At 43.1% G+C, this 21,857-nt stretch overlaps 1 protein-coding gene across 7 annotated transcripts in view; it reads right to left on the minus strand.

The window, feature by feature from the left end:
• Window positions 1-21,857, minus strand: part of nbeal1 (neurobeachin like 1) — a 248,860-nt gene that overhangs the window by 16,596 nt on the left and 210,407 nt on the right. For all 7 annotated transcript variants that reach the window (XM_033024391.1, XM_033024389.1, XM_033024388.1 and 4 more), the window contains 6 exons: window positions 19,043-19,159; window positions 18,279-18,368; window positions 14,494-14,603; window positions 11,852-12,024; window positions 9,642-9,736; window positions 3,650-3,766 (listed from right to left, as the gene is read on the minus strand). In XM_033024391.1, the coding sequence (XP_032880282.1) occupies window positions 3,650-3,766; window positions 9,642-9,736; window positions 11,852-12,024; window positions 14,494-14,603; window positions 18,279-18,368; window positions 19,043-19,159 (702 nt within the window). The remainder of the gene's footprint in view (window positions 1-3,649; window positions 3,767-9,641; window positions 9,737-11,851; window positions 12,025-14,493; window positions 14,604-18,278; window positions 18,369-19,042; window positions 19,160-21,857) is intronic.

Below are 21,857 nucleotides of genomic sequence, written 5' to 3' on the forward strand. Positions count from 1 at the left end.
CAGAAAATAATGAATTGAGCTTTAATTTTGCCATGATAGGATTTGAAACTTTTGCCTTTATTATTAATCTGATTAATATCAATGTTCATATTGTTTCAGTTTTTGAAATTGTATCCAAAACTAAATGAGATCTTCTGAAGTGCTCTTCACAATTTACAGGTGGTGGAGTCACAACATTGTAGCACTAATGAATGTACATCTTGACCTTTGGAGTTATCTGTACAAGTTTTCACGAACCACGTGGTTGCACCAAGATGCTCCGATTATACCACTGCATCCCAAAGACGTGTGGGCTGGTAAGTTAATTGCCCCCAATGTGTAGGTGAGCGGGAGAATCTTGGGGTACTTGATGAAATAAAAAAGGAATGAATGTAGAATTAGTCTACGTGGGTGGTTGATGGTCGGCTTGAACTTGGTGAGACAGGGCATGTTTCTGCATTGTTTTTCTCTATGACCAGCCCATTTTAAGGTACTTAAAGGCTGCAAAATATGTTCTCTCACCAATTCCTGATGGTGTTCATCAGTCAGCCTGAGTAACATTTAGAACATGATACTGGCCTCTTGCTGGAGACCACATGACACTGACAGTGTCAATTTTAAACACACACCTCCTCAAATTTAAATTAATTGATTGTCCTCTGAATCGTAGTTTGCTGCACTCCTGCGCTCACAGCTGTCAGGGTGGACCGGGTTTGGAGAGCACTATGCTGAAACATAGGCATTTTGGGATCCTTGGGAATCATTTTTGAATATTGAATAGATACAGTGGCAATTGCCAGCAGTCGTGCATGCAACACCCATGTCATAGAGTCATAGTGTGATACAGTGTGGAAACAGGCCCTTTGGCCCAACGTGCCCACACCGGCCAACATGTCCTAACTACACTAGTTCTACCTGCCTACGTTTGGCCCATATTTCTCCAAACCTGTCCGATGCATGTACCTGTCCAACTGCTTCTTAAACGTTGGGATAGTCCCAGTCTCAACTACCTCCTCTGGCAGCTTGTTCAATACACCCACCACCCTTTGTGTGAACAAGTTACCCATCAGATTCCAATTAAATCTTTTCCCTTTCACCTTAAACCTATGTCCTCTGGTCCTCGATTCACCCACTCTGGGCAAGAGACCTAATTGGTACGCCATCCACGAAAGCAATCACTGTCTACACCAAAGGTGCAGAATGTACTATCCACAGAATGCATTGTAGTTACTTCGCTGCTTTGATGTTACCTAAACTCACCACCTCGAAAGACAAGGGCACAAAACCCATGGGAACACCCCCATGTATAATTCCCCGTTAAATCACACACTATTCTGTTTGATGCACTTCCATTATTAGTTGGTTTAAATCCTGGAAGTTGCTCCCAAATAGAATTACGGGAGCACCTTCAGCAGAAGGACTGGAGCCGTTCACCACCATTTTAAGAAGAGCAATTAGAGATGGGCAATATATTTTGGCCTTGCCGGGGATGCTCAGATCCTGAAAAATGAACCAATTACAAAATGCTTACAGTGATTGCTTTTCTATCAACTCTAACACAAACTTCCCAATCCACAATATTTTCTTGTGGCAATTTATTATCTCTTTCTACCACTTACAACCTCAAACAGGAGCAATTTACTTGCACATCTTTCAGTTCAGCACACTTCATTCATAGGTCTCTAAACCAGAAAGAATACACTTTTCTGAATAATTTCATTATGTCTGCCAGTCCTATTCAATTCTATGGCATGTTCTATTTTGTCCGTTCTATCCTTGGCTTCTTACACTGTTTCAATGAAACATAATTGAAGCTTGAGGATGAAGCTTGAGGATGAACAGCTCGTCTTTCAGTTATGTCCAAATACGCCGTATATACAGTGCATCCTTATTCTAAAATGGATTAAATTCATATTTTTCATCACCAATCTGCACACAATACCCCATAATAAAAAAAAGTTAAAACAGGTATTTAGACATTTTTGCAAAGTAATTAAAAATAAATAACTGAAATATTACATTTACATAAGTATTCAGACTCTTTACTCAGTACTTTGTTGAGGCACACCTGTATTTGGGTAATTTCTCCCATTCTTCTCTACGGATTCTCTCAAGCTTTGTCAGGTTGGATGGGGAGCATCGATGCACAGCTATTTTTGGTCCCTCCAGAGATGTTTGATTGGGTTCAAGTCTGGGCTCTGGCTGGGCCACTCAAGGACATTCACAGACTTGTCACAAAGCCACTCCTGCGTTGTCTTGGCTGTGTGCTGAGGGTTGTTGTCCTGTTGGAAGGTGAATCTCCGCCCCACTCTGAGATCCAGAACATTCTGGAGTAGGTTTTCATCAAGGATCTCTCTGTACTTTGCTCCATTCACCTTTCCCTCGATCCTGATTAGTCTTCCAGTTCCTGCCGTTGAAAAACATCCCACAGCATGATGCTGCCACCACCATGCTTCACCGTAGGAATGGTATTGGCCAGGTAATGAGATTCCTTCAGACGTGACGCTTGGCATTCAGACCAAAGAGTTCAATCTTGGTTTCATCAGACCAGAGAATCTTGTTTCTCATGGTCTGAGAGTCCTTTAGGTGCCCTTTGGCAAACTTCGGGCTGTCATGTGCCTTTTATTGAGGAGTGGCTTCCGTCTGGCCACTCTATCATAAAGGCCTGATGGAAGGTTCTCCCATCTCCACAAAGGAACTCTGGAGCTCTGTCGGAGTGACCATCGAGTTCTTGGTCACCTCCCTGACCAAGGTACTTCTCCCCTGATTGCTCAGTTTGGCCGGGCGGCCAGCTCTATGCAGAGTCCTGGTGGTTCCAAAGTTCTTCCATTTAAGAATGATGGAGGCCACTGTACTCTTCGGGACCTGCAATGCTGCAGAAATTGTTTTATACCCTTCTCCAGATCTGTGGCTCGACACAATCCTGTCTCAGAAGTCTACGGACAATTCCTTCGTCTTCATGGCTTGGTTTTTGCTCTGACATGCACTGTCAACTGTGGGACCTCATATAGACAGGTGTGTGCCTTTCCAAATCATATCCAATCAATTTAATTTACCACTGGTGGACTCCAATCAAGTTGAAGAAACATCTCAAGGATAATCAATGGAAACAGGATGAACCTAAGCTCAATTTTGAGTGTCGTAGTAAAGGGTCTGAATACTTGTGTAAATGTGATATTTCAGTTATTTATTTTAAATTACTTTGCAAAAATTTCTAAACACCTGTTTTCACTTCTTCATTCTGGGGTATTGTGCATAGATTGATGATTAAAAAAATGAATTTAATCAATTTTAAAATAAGGCTGTAACGTAACAAAATGTGGAAAAGGTGAAGGGGTCTGAATACTTCTGAATGCACTGTACCCTATGCAGACCAACAATTTCAAATCCAAACCATTGGCTTCATTTCTATGTTGGTAGCTGCTGGTTATAATTCTGTTCCTCCCCCTATTACAAAAAGTGCCATCTATAAAAGGACTCCACTACATACCTACCCGTGCCTTAGCACCTATAGTAGGACATATCTACTACATTTGTAAATCTTGCGAATCTGATAATATACCACAGACTATTAATTGTTTCTCTTTCCACAGAAAGTGCTTGGATTGCTGAGTGGATAATCTTTCTATTTACATTGCAATCACTTAAATTCTAAATTTCTGAAATTTACCTTTGAACCTGACACAGCCATATCCAACTCCGTACTGATGGCTAAGCTGGTTATTTCCTCGGTGTGCCCGTATAGGATCTGCATGGGTTTCAAAGCCAAGCCAACAGGAATTCCTCCCTGAAACAAAAAAATGAAGAAATGTAACCTTGGAGATGTCTGGCCACCAAGCTATAGAAGATGTAATTATGCTGGAAAATGAGTAGGAACTGGAGGTCTTGAGTTATAATAAGTCTGGATTGGATTGGAAGTTTCTCCTTAGGAGAGTAAAGGATGACCTTAGAAGAACATATTATATGAAAAAATTGAAATTGAAAAAAATAACTTATTTCGTCTGAAATTCTCATGCCTTTCCCCCATTGATGCAATGTCCTTCTAAAATGATTTTCTATAACCTAGGGTTTCTTAGGAACACATCTATTGTGTTAAAGCAGAACTACCTGCACAAAAGAATGGAGGTCGTGGTTCAGTTGGGCTATACCTGTAATAGCCGAGTTACAGCAGGGTTCTGTTCATGTGAAGTGTTTGCAATCTGCAAGGTGAAAATGCTGCTGCAAACAAAGTTCAAACACGCTGACGCCTGCAGCAGCGAACAAATACATTCCGCCAGACTCCAAAACGCTCCTTCATATCTATGGCAGCAAACGTCAGGCGTTTGTAAGCTGGGAAGGACCTGTATGATGTGCAGTTGATCTACTTATTGGAGGAAGGATACTAATGGGTAGGAAGCAGTTCAGTCAAGGTTCATGAAATTAATACCAAGAATGGATTGGTTACGAGCAATGGTTGAACATGTCCAACTTGTATCCGCTGGAGTCTATAAATAGATATTAGACATTATGTCCCTATGTGGGACCTTATCAAATGCTTTCTGAAAGTCCAGGTACACTACATCCACTGGCTCTCCCTTGTTCATTTTCCTAGTTACATCCTCAAAAAATTCCAGAAGATTAGTCAAACATGATTTCTCCATCGTAAATCGATGTTGACTCGGACGAATCCTGTTACTGCTACCCAAATGTGCGGCTATTTAATATTTTATAATTGACTCCAGCATCTTCCCCACCACCGATGTCAGGCTAACTGGTCTATAATTCCATTTTTTCTCTCTCCCGCCTTTCTTAAAAAGTGGGATAACATTAGCTACTCTCCAATCCACAGGAACTGATCCTGAGTCTATAGAACATTGGAACATATAGAACATCGGTTTGTCAAGGAAGACTCTAACTTCTACATGTGCACAGTAGAGAGCATGCTGACCGGTTGCATCGTGGCTTGGTTCGGCAATTTGAGCGCCCTGGAGAGGAAAAGACTATAAAAAGTAGTAAACACTGCCCAGTCCATCATCGGCTCTGACCTTCCTTCCATCGAGGGGATTTATCGCAGTCGCTGCCTCAAAAAGGCTGGCAGTATCATCAAAGACCCACACCACCCTGGCCACACATTCATCTCCCACTTTGTCCCATAGGGACATAATGTCTAATATCTATTTATAGACTCCAGCGGATACAAGTTGGACATGTTCAACCATTGCTCGTAACCAATCCATGCTACCTTCAGGTAGAAGGTACAGGAGCCTGAAGACTGCAACAACCAGGTTCATGAATAGCTACTTCCCCACAGCCATCAGGCTCGGACAAAACTCTGATTATTAATAACCACTTTCTGCTATTTGCACTTTATCAGTTTATTTATTCATGTGTGTATATATTTATATCATGGTATATGGACACATTTATCTGTTTTGTAGTAAATTCCTACTATTTTCTGTGTGCTTAAGCAAAGCAAGAATTTCATTGTCCTATACAGGGACACATGACAATAAACTCACTTGAACACTTGAACTTGAAATTATCACCAATGCATCCACCATTTCTAGAGCCACGTCCTTAATTACCCTGGGATGCAGACCATCAGGCGCTGGGGATTTTTCAGCCTTCAGTCCCATCAGTCCACCCAACACCATTTCCTGCCTAATGTGGATTTCTTTCAGTTCCTCCGTCACTCTAGATCCTCTGGCCGCTACTATATCAGGAAGATTGTTTGTATCCCCCTTAGTGAAGACGGATCCAAAGTACCTGTTCAACTCATCTGCCATTTTCTTACTCCCCATAATAAATTCACCTTTTTCGGTCTTCTAAGGTATAACTTTGGTCTTAGCTAATTTTTTCCTCTTCACATATCTGAAGATGCTTTTACTATCCTCCTTTATATTCTTGGCTAGCTTACCTTCGTACCTCACCTTTTCTCCCCGTATTGTCATTTTAGTTATCTTCTGTTGCTCTTTAAACATTACCTAATCCTCTTGCTTCCCGCTCATCTTTGCTACGTTGTACTTCTTCTCTTTTATTTTTACACTGTCCCTGACGTCCCTTGTCAGCCACGGTCGCCCCTTACTCCCCTTGGAATCTTTCTTCCTCCTAGGAATGAACTGATCCTGCACCTTCTGTATTATTCCTAGAAATACCTGCCATTGTCGTTCCACTGTCATCCCTGCTAGGGTATCTATTCAGTCAATTTTGGCCAGCATCTCCCTCATGGCCCCATAGTCCCCTTTATTCAACTGTAACACTGACACCTCTGATCTACCCTTCTCCCTCTACAATTGTAGATTAAACCTGACCATATTATGGTCACTACCTCCTAAGGGCTCATTAACCTCAAGTTCCTTTATCAAATCTTGGTCATTACATAACATTAAATCCAGAATTGTCTTCTCCCTGGTAGGCTCCAATACAAGCTGCTCTAAGATTCCATCACAAAGGCACTCAACAAAGTCCCTTTCTTGGGCTCCAGTACCAACCTGATTTTCCCAGTCTACCTGCATGTTGAAATCTCCCATAACAACCACAGCATTACCTTTGCTACATGCCAATTTTAACTCCTGATTCAACTTGCACCCTTTGTCCAGGCTACTGTTTGGGGGCCTGTAGATAAGTCCCATTAGGGTCTTTTTACCCCTACAATTCCTTAGGTCTATCCATACTGACTCTACATCTCCTGTTTCAATGTCACCCCTTGCAAGGGACTGAATTTCATTCCTCACCAACAGAGCTACCCCACCCCCTCTGCCCACCTGTCTGTCCTTTCGATAAGGCATACCCTTGGATATTCAGTTCCCAGCCCTGGCCCTCTTGCAGCCATGTCTCTATGTGAGAGGTGACTTAATTGAACCATGCAAGATCATGAAGAATCTCTAACATTGTAGACATGGAGAGGATTTTTCCTCGTGAAAGATTCTCAGAGCCACTCTTTACTCAAAGGATTGAGAGTTTGTGGCTCATCCACAAAGAGAGGTAGAAGCAGACTAAGTATTTTGAAGGCAAAAATGGATAGATCCTTGACATGTACAATGAAAGGTGACCAAAGATCAATAGTAATTCAGAGTTGAGGTTACAATCAGATCAGCGGAATTGATACGAGGGGCCGTATGGCATACTCCTGCTCCTAGTTTGTCCATTTGTAATGAATAATGGAGCCTCTGCCTAAAGATTAATCAATTTATATAAATGTATTTGTGTAGTCACTCAGGACACTGGAAGTTTCCCGGATCTCCCATGTCCTGCAGAAGGAGCATAAAACTGCCCTAACAGCATTCCCAAAGACACTAAGTCTGAAGAGTAAAGTTAAAAGTCCTCATCCGTTCTTACCTTAGCCATAAAAACCAAAGCCTCAATACTTGCTGCTCATGGGCCTGTCCCACTTAGGCGATTTTTTAGGCGACTAGGCTGTTGCCACATGATCGCCGGGGTGTCGCCTGTATGGTCGTGAGTAGTCTCCTCAATTGCCCAAAGAATCGTAGCTAATGTTTTCTGGTCGCCACTGGATTTTGAAATGTTCAAAACTTTTCGGTGACAGTTGGCTTGACGCCAATGAGCGTAGCTTGACTTCTCCTGACCTAGGTCCTGTCGATGGTTGTCACCAGGATGACGTAGGTTGACGCCGGTGCTGACTTCAGTGAATTTCATCGGCGACTACCGACGTCAACCGGCGACAGGCAACCGGCTGAATTGTCTTACGCTGTCTTCAGTTGTCGCCGACAGGGTCGTACCTTGTCGTAGCTTGTTGCGGGTGGATGTAGGTTGTCGTAGGTGTGATCGCAGGTGGACGTCCTAATGCGTAGCCGGTTGTCGGCAGCTTGCCATAGCGTGACGTCGACTAGGTGGTAGGTTGTTGTAGACATTGTCATAGACATTGTCGTAGGGAGGTCCAGTTGCCGTTTTTTCGGCGACCTGCTACGACTATGACAGTCGCCGGCAGTCACCGAAAAAAATCGCCTATGTGGGACAGGCCCATTAATCACAACTTGGAGCTCAATCACTATTTGGAACTCTAACACAGACACTCTCACAATGGCTGCTCTGGTAAAGCCAAACTCCCTTTTGTTCTCCATTTATCACCTTGTTATTTCCACCCTTGCCTCTCCCATCTGATAGATAATTTACTTGGAACACATCCCTTCTGTGACGCAGGAACATGCAACTCTGGATAGTGCCTCGGAATGTTGGTCAATACTTTTTAATGTCCCTCCATGATTGCAATCAGAGCATTCTTCTGCTCTCTGGCCTGGGAAGACCTGTTATTACTCTGGCTTCAATCAGGTAGTTCAGCAACAAAAAAAAATCATGATTCAATTCCATTTCTACCTGACAACGTTGAAAACTTCAACCTGAAATGTTAATGTAGGTATGTTGCAAAGCATACCTGAAGCGTCTTTGAAAATCTGCTGCTGCGGGTGTGCGCGATTTTGGCGCCGTTTAGAGGGGGCGGGTTTAAAACGCGATTTTCTCTAGGCTGTTCAAATCGAAGATGTTCAGCCTAGTTAATTATTAACGAAAAATCGCTGGAAGACCCCGTCGCAAAAGCTATTATTAGGTTTAAAGGCCTTGAATAATAGTTATAGTAGTTTAAAAATCAATCTCTAAACCCGCGACCGCCAGCAACCGCAGGGTCTCATAAAGCAAACCACAGAAGGTAGGTTGTATATTTTTACATTAAAAAGGGCTTCTAAAGATCCCTTTATACAAAGTTTAATATTGCGAGTAGCTCATTTTGGGCCCATTATATCGCGCAGTATTTTTCTGGGTATTTGGGGCACAAATCTACCGCAATGTGAACGTTCTAAACCAGCGCGTTCCACAGAGACCCACTGGAAAGCTGATTTAAATGGGCATTTATTTACAGCAATTGAACACTGAATTCCTTCCATTTGGCCTATAAATTAATGTAAATGAGATTTTAAAATCATGTTTTATTGTGAATTATTTGTGAATATTATTTGGACATTTAGGCTATTTAAAAATGTTAATCATTTATTAAGAAATGGATAGATGTTTCGATCTAGTAATTGAAGTCTGAAATTAGCTACAATTAGGTAACTAACTAATTATATGCTTTAATTTCAGGTCATCCAAGTAAGATTATTTTATATTTGTTTCAGAATGCTTCAATCTATGATAACTGAAAATTTCATTCAGTTCTCTTAATTTTTAAGAAAGTTATGGGCTTTTGACTGTTCACGATCACAACTTTTTTGTTATGTCCATAGAAAATCAATAGGGAACAAGATGCTCATTTCCGAGTATGAAAATGGCCATAACTTTTTAAATACTTGAGATATGAAAGTGAATTAGGTGTCAAATTAAACTTATTTTTATGCTTTATCTGATGGGATAAATTACAGACTTGATTTTTTAAATCTCAAAATTTTGTAACATTGCTAGTTAATGCTTCTCGTTCCACCGAGCACCCTGAATGCTGTGTGCTTCCAGAATTTCCATGATTCTCAAATAAACTTGTTTTGCATTTTTTGTAAATCACTTTACCCATCTTTATAACCACCTAATGTAGATAGTTTAGTTATATAACACACTGGCTGGCTTAACAATGGTGTAAGATTCAGCATGTGTAAGTAAATTCAGGTTGGTTAACATCTTTGATATGACTACTTAAACATGTTACATTACCAATTCATTTTGAGTTGAGTTGTATATACCTGTTGCAAGATTTGCCAGATCATGCAAGTTGTGTCACGAGACCCAGATATCAAATGGATCCCACAGTAATCAGTTGCCAGGCAGGTCACTATATCTGAAAGGGAAGCAAAAAAAGGGATACAAATCACCTTGATCAGAAAATTATTAATAATGCTGATGCTGGAAATGCAAGATACAGATATACATCAAGTTCAGATCTAGACCAGTAGGTTCCCTGGAATATTGGGCATTCCTTTAATACCCCAATGCACTTTTAATTGTATTTAGATTTGGTGTTACACTGCACTACAATAAATTGACTCATTAATCAGGCAAATTAAAAAGAAATGCAGTATGTAGGACCCTGGTGAGTGTAAAGGGAGTGCACGAACTGGGACTCCAGCGAGGGGGGTGGGCAAGAGCCAGGGCCCCAGTGAAGGGGGTGAGAGCCAGTGGCCAACTGAGGGGTAAGGAAGGGAGCACGGGAACAGAGGCCCCCTAAGGGGAAAGGAAGGGAGCGTGTGCGGGAGGAGGGGAGAGAGCATGGGAACAGAGGCCCTAGTGATTGGGGGAGGTGAAGGCAGCAGTGAAATCAGGGCTTCAGTGAGTAGGAAGAGAGCACGGAAATCAATGTCCTGGTGTGTCAGTAAGGGAGTGCAATAAGCATTGTTTAGTGAGCCAGATACTGAACCATCAGGACTTCTGAATTGCCAGATTGCAGATTAACAGAATTTAACTGCCTTTTGCTCTGGAATTTCATTTTTCTCTGGCTTTGTCGCATCTAACCATCTCTGGCAAAGTCTGAAGAAGGATTTTGGCCCGAAACGTTGCCTATTTCCTTCACTCCATAGATGCTGCTGCACCCGTTGAGTTTCTCCAGCATTTTTGTGTACCTCTGGCAAATCACCTTTGGTTTTGTTCATGATGAATTACTGTTTCATGGTAAACAGTGCAACTAATGGAAATTTCACATCTGTCGTACTAGTTTACTGCTATCAGTGGGACAGTTTGTGGTTGCTTTAGTCATTAGTTCCATTTCTTGTAATTCATTGAAAATTCTTTGTTTGCTGAATTCAGGGTGCTTTTGCCATTAATTCCACACCAAATCCTGCTTCAATTCATTAGGTGATGCAAACATTAATGCTCACTACATAGTAGGGGTATTATCTAAGGACTGCTTTACTAAAATATACATGGAATGAATGCAGTGTCCGTGTCAATTACATTCTGTGCATCATTGATCTTAGAACAGTACTGCACAGGAACAGGACATTTATCCCACAATGTCTATGCCAAACGTAATGACGACTGATTCTTATCTGCCCGCACATGATCCATATCCCTCCAGTCCCTGTATATTTCTCTGTCTTTCCAAAAGTCTCTTAAAAACTACTGCCTCCACCACCGCTCCCAACTGCTCGATTCAGGGACTCATCACCCTGTGTGTATAAATAAAACACGAGCCCAACACACATCTCCTTTAAACTTTGTCCCTCTCACATTAAAGCTATAACCTCTAGTATTTGATATTTCCATCCTGGGGAAAAGGTTTTGACTATCAACCCTACCTAGGCCTCTTAGAATTTTATATACTTCTATCAGGTCTCTCCACAACTTGTGGTATTTCAGAGAAAACAATCCAAGTCTGTGCGACCTCACCCTGCAGCTAATCCAGGCATCATTCTGGTATCCACCAAAGGAACAGATAGATGAGGATCACCACTTTCTTTAGAAAATCTGGACCACAAGAATTCAACTGCTGATCATTTTGAGGATTATGAAAGAAATACTATTGTTCCATTTATTCTGCAAAGATGGTGTTGGAAAGTGGTGACTCTTTGCATGCTGATCCCAAACGAGGATCCATATCATAAATTACAATTGTTCCACTCTTAAATCTCTACTCCAAGTTCTCGCGGATAGTTTCATTGTACTCGTGTATGGTATGATTTGCAAGCAAAACAATTTTTTTCACTGTATCTTGGTGACGGTGACGAGAATAAACCAATACCAAGTAAGGTGAGGGAATTGTTATAGAAGTGCAATGTCGCCACCACAGAATCAGTCAGTGATATGGAACACAGAATATTGTAACGTACCATTACAAACTGCACAGTTCTACCATGCACTCCTGCCACAGTCCTTTTGGCACATGACCAAGTCCACGCAGAGGGCAAATAGAGGCTCTGTTAATTTCAGTTTTGTTGCAGAATGCGCTGAAACTACTTACCCATGTGTCTGATGTGTTGTCCAACAAGTTTGCCCTTTGCAATAGAGGTTACACGAATGCTATTATCCCAGTGCCCTGCACTGAAAATCAGTTTCCCGTCGTGCGACACCACAAACAGTTTAGAGCTCACTTCCAGCCCTGGTGTCATGGGACCATTGACACAGCGCTGGGCTCTGTAAATACATAAAATGATAAACTCTGCAGGTACCATTGTGCCAAGTTATCAAATTACAGCAACATGAGACCACCTCAGTTAATACATCTTCCATACTGAAATCAATACTATTAAAATCAGATTGACAACAGAAGCATGCCATCAGATCCTTGCTGTTTACCAGGCTTGAGCAATACTAATGTAATTTACCACTCTGATCTCCCATCACTTTGCTTCAATTATTAAATGTTGATGACTTTGGCATAATTCACTAAAATGATTGTACATTCCCTTGCCCTTAAACTCTTAAAGTAAAAATTAGTTTCTTCTCTTTTGTCCTAAATCTTTTGAAATAAGCGAGTTCGGTATTCAACTGCGCATGCCCAGGCCATAGGTCACTTGCTATAAACAGTCTCGGTAAAGGTGGTGCTGTGTTGTGAGCAGGCTTGCGCTTCATCCGTGGTCGGGGTCGGGCCTGACTCTCCGGGCGCTGTTGAGATGCTCCTGGGCTGTCCCCGTCGCCTCCGGGTGTCCCGTCCCTGCCCGGAGGTGTCAGGGGTGGTCCTGGGCTGGCGGGGCGGCCCTGGACTTGCAGCCGGCACTGCAGCCGCTGGCTCCAGCTTGGCTCTGCCTGTCCCGCCAGGTTGGCCGGCAGCCCTCCACCACCACCCCCCTCCCCTCAGTCCGACACCAAGATCCTGCTGAAGATAGACAGGCGCTGGCCCTGCTCGAAGACGGGCGACTCGGAGCCGCTGCTGCTGGAGTCGTCCTGGCTGGAGAGAGAGTCTTCGGACGGGCTCCTGCCAGCCATGGGCAGGCCGGGTGCCCGCTGGAGCTGCTGGTGCTGTTGGTGATGGAGGTGCTGGCGGCAGCAGCAACCTCCTCCCCCTCCCTTGCTCAGCCCCAAGCCCAGAGTCCGGGCCAGCTCCAACTCCAGCTCGGGGCTGAAGGCCGCCAGCAGTGCTGACCCAGTCGAGCACCGGGTCGGAGGAGTGGCAGCGCGTACCGTAGGGGCAGAAGCCGTGGTGTGCAAGGTACGGCACAGCTCCATCTTGTACTTGGGGTGGCGGCTGAGGGAGCTCAGCTCGGCCAGGCTGTGGGTGAACTGGCACTTGTCGCCGTAGCAGGTTCCTCTGGAGTTGGAACGGGTTTGGGCTGGAGTTGTCGCTTCTTCTCCGCGCTGGCTGTGGGCCTGCGGCTGTTGGTGTCGTCGGTCCATGGCTGTCGGTTGGCCCGCCGGGAGAGGCGGAGGTGAGCTGGGGTTGGCGCTTCTGGGGACACAGGTTCAAACCTGGCTGTGGATGAGGCGTGGGTCTGTGTGCATGCTGCTGCCGAGAATGTCTCGGCCGGTCCAGTCTCCCCCTGCCCCCCCGGTCTCCCACTCGCATCTGCCCCGTGACAAATATAAGCTTGAAAAAAGACAAAAAAATCTGACACAAACTATACCCACTGTACCTACAGCACTTTGTTCGATTTTTATTTATAGCATTTGACCTTTGACAAATCCCACGATTCCTTGAGTTTTTCGGAATACCGAACTCGCTTATTAATCTTATTCTGTAACTATCTAATCAGTGGAAACAGTTTGTTACTTTATCGCAGATTTCAAGTTCCTTTTCAGTTAGTTTCCCAATACCAGGCCACACATTAGAGAGCTTATGCTATGCTCTCTCCACTCCCAAAGTTTTTCCTCAAGGATGGAGTACAATAGGGCATTGCGGCGACTGCACCTGGACATTAGCACATACTTGTATAACGGTCCTTATTTAACGATTGTAGGTTAAGGAGAGCGGTTATTTAAGAAATGTTATACATGCCTTGGAGTCAGTACAGGGAAGGTTCAATGGATGATTCCTCGGATGGAGCTGTTTTGTAACTAAAGATTGGATAAGCACTCACTGGCATTAAGTGATGGGAGATATTTTGAAGAATAGAAGATTCTGAAGGGACTTAACAAGACAATTAGTGATATGCCCATTATCCTGTGCAATCCACACTTAGGGCAACTCTCTCATCCTAGGAATTAACCCATTACAAATGGCTACAGAAAATATATTCATACCTTCTGGATTTTGGATTCTGAGGGTGTGTTGCAGGGTAGATGTCAAATGGGATGTCTATTTCGAACAAGTGGACGTGATTTTAAGATTAAAGTCGAACCTTCCCATTGTGCATGGTGACTTTCTGGAATTTTCAACCCCGAAGACTTAGGAGGTTAGATCATTTGGATATTTAAGGAAGGAGTGGATATATTTTTTGAAGATCAGGGAATTGTGAGTTATATGGAACTGGGCAACAAGAGGAGCTGAGACCTGGGGCAAATCAGCCATGATCACATTGAATGGTGAGACAGGCTTGAGTGACCTATTCCACTTCCTACTTAGTTCTGATATACATTGAATTAAACCGGTTAAATGTGCATGCATGCTCTATTTGTAAAAGTTGACATTCAGCCAGCCTGACAATGGTACTCAGTGACATAACTTACCTCAAATTAGCTAATGAAGGGTCCCGGGAGAATGTGAAGTAGTTGGAAATGACTTTATCGTAAGGCAGCCACCCATGAGTTCCAATTAGACAATTCTGACTCAGAGTTACCTGTGGACATCAAAAAAAGGTCTTTAGATTTAGCCTGGCACAATGTGCAGTAAACTATAGCAGTAAATATACATACAAATAAACCACTTCATTGGGAAGAAATGCCAGTTTAATTAATGGTACAATCATTCTAAGTTGCTCTTTTAGCATTTAATAATACTCTCAATAAATCTGAGATAGACAAAAATGTTAGAAAAACTCAGCGGGTGAGGCAGCATCAATGGAGCAAAGGAATAGGTGACCCTTCTTATGACACTAAATCTCAATAAATCTGATAATGGTTTCACCAGAGCTGGCCGCGATTGAACATTTTAAAGGGAGGCAACTGATTCCTACAGCTATAAAATTTGAGTAGAGTTAACATTGCATCAGTAATACGTGTGTAATGTAGTGACTTGGTGTACATTTCACTTAAATTAACACTTGCTTGCTTTCATTGTATTTTGTTGTAAATCTGTTTCAAATATAAACTTCTTACTTGAATTCAGTCCTGTCTGTCTGTACATATCTGAAACTCGGATCTTGTGCTCTTCCGGTTTGCACTATTTTTTTATTTGCGCAAAAACAGTACGGAGTCGGAGATGTCGCCAAACGGAAAGCGGAGACCCTGATCCCAGCGGAGAACAACCAGTGACAGCTGAGTCCTCATCGTACAGCCAGCTCCAACCCCTTTCCCTCTGGTCCTCCTCGCTGGCTCCTGCCCCTGTCCCGTGATACCCCCCTCTCCCCTATGGCTCTTCCCCTATCTTTTCTCCGAGCTCTCTCCCCCCCGCTCCCCCACAACCCCGCACCCGCCTCCACAACCCCCCCTGCCCCCACCCCTCTCCTCCTCATCCGCCCCGCCCACATTCCCCCCACAACCCCCCCCGCCCACCCCATCACCCACACACCCCTCGCCCCCTACTCCCTCCCACATCCCTCCTCCCCCCTCCCACACCTCTCCCGCCCACACACACCTCCCCTCCCAATTCACGCCCCCCCCCCGCCACACCCCCCTTCCCCTACACAACCCTCTCCCCCCCCCCCCCCCTACAACCCCACAAACACCCCCCTTTCCCTCCCCATCTCCCCTCCCACATATGAAGAGGAGGGGGAGGGAGTGCTGGGGGACCAGGCTTCCCGTGTGCCATGCCTGCTGTGCCATGCCTGCACAGTTAGGGTCTATGGGAGAGTGGTGGAATATTGCGTTGGGGGAAGGGGTTGCTTTTGGGGAACGGGTGAGTGGTGGAATATTGCGTTGGGGAATGGGTTGCATTGGGGAACCAGGCTTCCCGTGTGACTGGGACCCAACGGGCCCCATTTAGTCTAGTAACTAAATAAACGATCGTGAGAGTTAGCCTCAACTGAGAAATACCTCTGTCCACAAGCTACACCAATATACTGGGATTCAAAAATCCTTTAGAAAAGCAGAGGGAAATTCACCCTCTTGCAAACCATATTTTTGAGCTATGTTTCAACACAGCTCAGTTAAAAAGAACAATAAAGCTGCATAAAGCACCACAGTGTCCTCTGAAATATTTTTACTCATTAACACACGAGGCGCACTTCACCCAAGGAATTTAAATGTTACTTCCCATGTTACAAAACATTCTGTAGACAATGCTGTTTTGTTCAAAATGGACCTAACTTTTCCAAAACGTCACACAAATTGTGGCACCAGGGGCGCTGGGGAGATGGCCGCCTTTCCGGCAGTCTGTTCGTTTTTCCATTCTTTTTGTTATTTATTAGTGTGTTAAAAGTTTGTTTGAATGTTCTTCGGTTTGTTTTATGTTGAGGAGGGGGGAGGGGATCGGGGGAAACTTTTTTTTCAAGTTCCTACCTTGCCGGAGATGTGATTATTTTCGGATCACATTCTCTGGGCTCTATGGCCTTCCATCGCTGGAGCTGGAGGCCTCCTCGGACTGTCGTGAGCCCCACCGTGGGGCGCAGACTTAACATCGGAGCTGATCCCTTGCCTGGGATCGCTCCCACCGTGGACTTTACCATCAAGAGCTCGCGGTCTTCGGGAGAGGCTAGTCGGGAGCTCCAACGCCGCAGAAGGTTTGACCAGCCCCGAAGCGAGGTTTGATCGTCCAGTGCGGGGGAGCTAACATACCCCCACTGTGGGAACGGATCGCCTCGATGCGGAGGGCCCAAAATGCCGTTGGCTACGGGAGTCAAGATCGTCCCGTCAACGGGGGCTCGAGGCCCACGACCGAGGAAGAACTAAGGGAAAGGACTTGAACTTTATTTCGCCTTCCATAACAGTGAGGAATGTGTAGGAGTCACTGTGGTGGATGTTCATGTTAAAATGTGTTTTTGAAGTGATCTGTTACTTTTAATTGTATGACTGACCTGGCCAATGAAATTCCTCGTATGTTGCAAAACATACTTGGCGAATAAAGTGTGATTTTGATTCTGACAAATTTGAAATGTGCAACTGTTCCCACAGTTTAAAGGCAGACGACAGAATTTGGTGGGAAATGCCAGCAGCTCTATGACAAATTGTCGCATTAACTTCTATAAACTGGGAGCTCCTGCATGAACGCACAACTCGAGCATTGTACTCTACATGTAATATTAAGGGAGGGCACAAATGTGTCAAATTCACCTTCACTTACAAGGATGATTCTACAATCCAAAGGAATAAACCGAATCAAAGGAAAGCACTAAGCATTATAATATTTTTTAAACATTTTAATTAATTGTCTTAATACTCAATTTGAAAAGTGTTTGATTTTTTTAATTTCTAATATATTACTTCAAGTAATTAACTAAAAATAATTTTTGGAATGTTTCTGAAGGTAAGGGAAAACTTGACATCGACAAGGCAGATGGCCTGGTTTGGTCAGGTTTTTAGAGCAATGTTGTAAGAGTGACTTGTTCTGACCCATAGTTCCATCTTGTTAAACAACCCCACCAGGTTACATATTAATTTCCCCCATCAAAGATTTCCCCCTTCTTCCTAGATATGCTCCATGCTACCCATCCCGAATCAAAACACTACGGGAAAATTAAATTTTCATTCCAATTGAGTCAGCGTTGATTTCATTGGGCTTGATCATTCTCAATGATCAAACACAATTAAAGAACAAGAATTTACATCACAACAGAGCTTGGTGAAAGGAAGCTGATGATCATGGCAATAATTTCAAATTCTTCACTCTGATAAAACAGTGAAATAATAGATTTATATGACATATTTCATATTAATCATTTATCGTTTTATTTTGATAACATCCCACTCAGTGCCTGAGAATATTAGACAGGTCCGATCCTATAATCTCACAGCATCAAATAATTGACTCTTCAGTGTTTTCCTAAGACTTTCCATGGATTGGTACGAATCTTTGATTCATGACGTGAATGTATCTTTTGTTGATTTGAAACCTTTGTCTCACCACTACAGTTGAAGGATTGGGACAATCTGGGTCCCAAATTATTCTACCCCCCCCCCCCACCAGACGATAGTATTATTCATCTTCATGAGATGCTGCCTTCTGCACCCCAACAGCCCAAATTACCACAACCATAGTACACAACCCTCTGATATTATATATCAAGCCTTGCACAGTTTCAACGTGGTCCCCATCAGCGAGCCCATGGCATTCTCCTGTTTCTTAAAGTTTTAGAAGGCTGTTTAGGGTCAGTTCATAATTGGAATTGTGCCCCTACAGTGTTTGATGATATACTTACCAAGGTGTCAGGACTTCCCTGAGACATGAAGGAGCGTGCCTGGTTTTTGGGCACTACCGCTTTCACTATAGGAATATTGTCACTGATTCCCTGGCAGGAAATAAAAAGCAGTCAAAATCTAACAGTGAACAATTCTTTATGACTGATTATTCCAATATTAAAACAAATATATACCAGAACAATACCAAGAGATTTCAAAAGTCATGGCATTAATTATGTTTTTAACACTTTAAAAAACAATGCTTTGAGACCAAATTATTCTATCATTTATGTTAGATAGACAAAAAAAGCTGGAGAAACTCAATGGGAGAAACTCAACGGGTGAAACTCAATCGGCCGAAACGTCACCTATTCCTTCGCTCCATAGATGCTGCCTCACCCGCTGAGTTTCTCCAGTTGTTTTGTCCACCTTTCATTTTTCCAGCATCTGCAGTTCTTTCTTAAACCTATCATTTATGTTAGTTGTTTCACAGATAGACACCTGTCGATGTAACAATTGGAATTTTACACCAGTTAAGTAACACACGGTCTTTTTTCCAAGTGCGTATCTATGTTTGTTAATTTCCCATTCACAGAATTTCAATCACTACAGGTTACACATATAAGTTATGAATTAATATGGCATTCAAAGTTTTTGCAGGCATTACGGGAATATTACAAGCGAGGAAGTAAGAACACATGCATGATGATGAATACCAAAACTCAAACAAATATGAAACACATCAAAATAAACTGCATTCATTGTTTAATCTTCTGAAGTTTACCTCCACGAAGAATGATTTAAGTTCAGTCAGATGCTGGAATACGTTCAGTGGGCTGTTATCCATTTTGGCCTGTGGCTTCAAAGCTTCATCTGCAGACAACCTGCATGGGTGTGGCTCCTGAAAAATATAGACAATGAGGCAGGTGATGGCAAGACCAACAAAACACTTTGCTACCAAAGGACTGACGGGTCTGTCTTTCACTGTACCAGCAGGGCTCTCACTTAACTTGTTTTCCCTGTGGCCAGCCGGCCAACCTTGGCAACTTTTTAGGTTGCCAAATGACAGTTTAGGTAGTCATTTAAGATGGTTTGCATGACGCGTGCGATAATTTGCTCGGACGAAGTGCGTAGTTACCAGTCGGAATTATGCTCAATGAAGCATTCCCATATTATTTCTGCTTCAAATAAAGTCACAAACTAAAATATTCACCAATCAAGACATGATATATCCCATAATGACATGCAGCAAAATTATAAGACAGTTTCTCAACTCTTTTTACACATTGCAATTAATGCAATTTCTATTAGTTCTTTCCACTTCTAAACTATAATGTGGTTGGATTATTCAGCAAATGATCAACCTGTGTCAATAAATCCTGAACCATGGTAACATATATGCTTAACCATGCACACTACAGATTGATGCAAGCATGTTTTCTGTGAAGGACCGAAAATTACCAAGAAATGGCCATAGCATGGGTCGTTATTGCTATTGGTACAGAAACACTCTCGCTTCCCACATAATATACAGGTTGCAAGGACATTTCTATAGGCATTTTATGATAATAGCTGTTAAAACCGACTATACACATCTGACAGGTTAAACATTACACTAACTGACAAGAGATGGCCAAAGGACATAATTGCAGCAAATGTTCTTTTGGTAATATGTTTTAAGGTGTCAAAACGCCACATTACCGGACATTCAGATTAGATGTATGTGTTGTGAACAGCAATGAATATACCCAGTTTGTACACACCAGATTAAAATTTTTTTATTGATAAACGCTGTTTCCATCATTCCCACTTCAGAATTAACGTTAACATTTCAACTGAAATATCTCCTGACCAAATTTATGATGTATATGATCGACTGTAGAAGTAAAACCTGGATAAATCCAACGTATAGTTGTGAATGTTGCTCATTAAATAACTACAGTACTGATACTCCATATTAAAAACAGGGCTCGAAATTAGCGGTTGCCCGGTTGCCAATGGCAACCCACAGACCCGCGGGGCAACCTAAAAGCCATGCTATTTTGCCCGGCTTGGCAAGCACCTGGGACACCTCTCGTTTCATTCTGAGCGGGCCCCCACTCTATCTCTCTCTCTCTCTCTGTCGCTCTCCGTGTCTGGGGTCTCCGCCCGCTGTCCGTGTCTCGGGTCTCCACCCGCTCCTTGTCCGCCGGCATGGCCGGCCGCCTTACACATGCACACAACTACGGCCAGCACCAAAGATCATATAGCGAGGATCTTTGGCCAGCACATCATCTGCCGTGCTTGTGCGCATGTGCCGCCCTGCACATGCGCACTGCCACTGCAACTGGTCGGCGTCGGCCACTTTCTCCCTCCCTTTGCATGGTGGGAGATCTGGCTGCCATTGCTGTCCACTCGCAGACCAACTCACTGGAGCTGGAGTAACCAACGCAGACTCACTCGCTGGAGCTGGAGTAACTCTTGCTTCTTGGTTTACTGGTCCTCCAAAAATATTCGAAATGGAATTTAAACAGAATTTAAACACCACCACCAAACTGAAAAATAACAGCCTATTGCATTTTATCTGTTTATTTAGTGTGTATATATATATATATGGTCTATGGTATATAGACACAGTGAACTTTTTTCCCCTGTTCTGTATTATGTTTACATATTCTGTTGTGCTGCAGCAAGCAAGAATTTCATTGCCCTATCTGGGACACATGACAATAAAACTCTCTTGACTCTTGACTTGGACTTAAACAAGAATGGGTTCTTGGGGGAAAAAAAAGAGCTACCTTAAATTTAATTGCTTCTGGTTGGGTACCTATAGTAGGGTGAAGACTATTCCATGCTTTAATTGTGCGGCGGAACTCCATGGAGCAGCCAGCATCTCTGGATAGAAGAAATTGGGTGACGTTTCGGGTAGAGACCCTTCTTTAGATTTCCTCTGGTTTTAGTGTTTTAGTTTAATTTAAAGATACAGCGTGGAAACAGGCCCTTCGGCCCACCGAGTCCACGCCGATCATCGATCACCCGTACACTAGTTCTATCCCACACATTAGCGACAAGTCAAGATTGTTTTATTCTCTCATGTCGAAATGAAATCCTTACTTGCAGCAGCACAACAGAATATGTAAGCATAGTATTCTGTGAACAATGTTATCAATGAGAAAACAAAATTGTGTATATTTATATATGAATATATAACTATACACACACAATTTCCCTCCTCGTATAGTATCGTGTGTGTAGGAAAGAACTGCAGATGCTGGTTCAAACTGAAGATAGACACAAAAAGCTGGAATAACTCAACAGGTCAGACAGAATCTCTGGACAAAAGAAAAATATTACGTTTTGGGTTGGGTCTGAAAAAGATTCCTGCACACCTTTGGAATGTGGAAGGAAACAAGAGCACCCGGAGAAAACCCATGCAATCAAAGGGAAAAGGAGCAAACTCCATACAGACAGCACCCATATTCAGGATCAATTCCGGGTCTCTGGCAATCTTAGGCAGCAACTTTATGGCCCATGTACTGCCCCATAGTCTTGCACTGAATAAAAACCTACAGTAGCTGTAAAGGGGGACATAGCATCACTTTTTTTTAGTAACCAAAGTA

Source organism: Amblyraja radiata, chromosome 7, assembly GCF_010909765.2.
Source record: "Amblyraja radiata isolate CabotCenter1 chromosome 7, sAmbRad1.1.pri, whole genome shotgun sequence".
Taxonomy (NCBI): Eukaryota; Metazoa; Chordata; class Chondrichthyes; order Rajiformes; family Rajidae; genus Amblyraja; species Amblyraja radiata.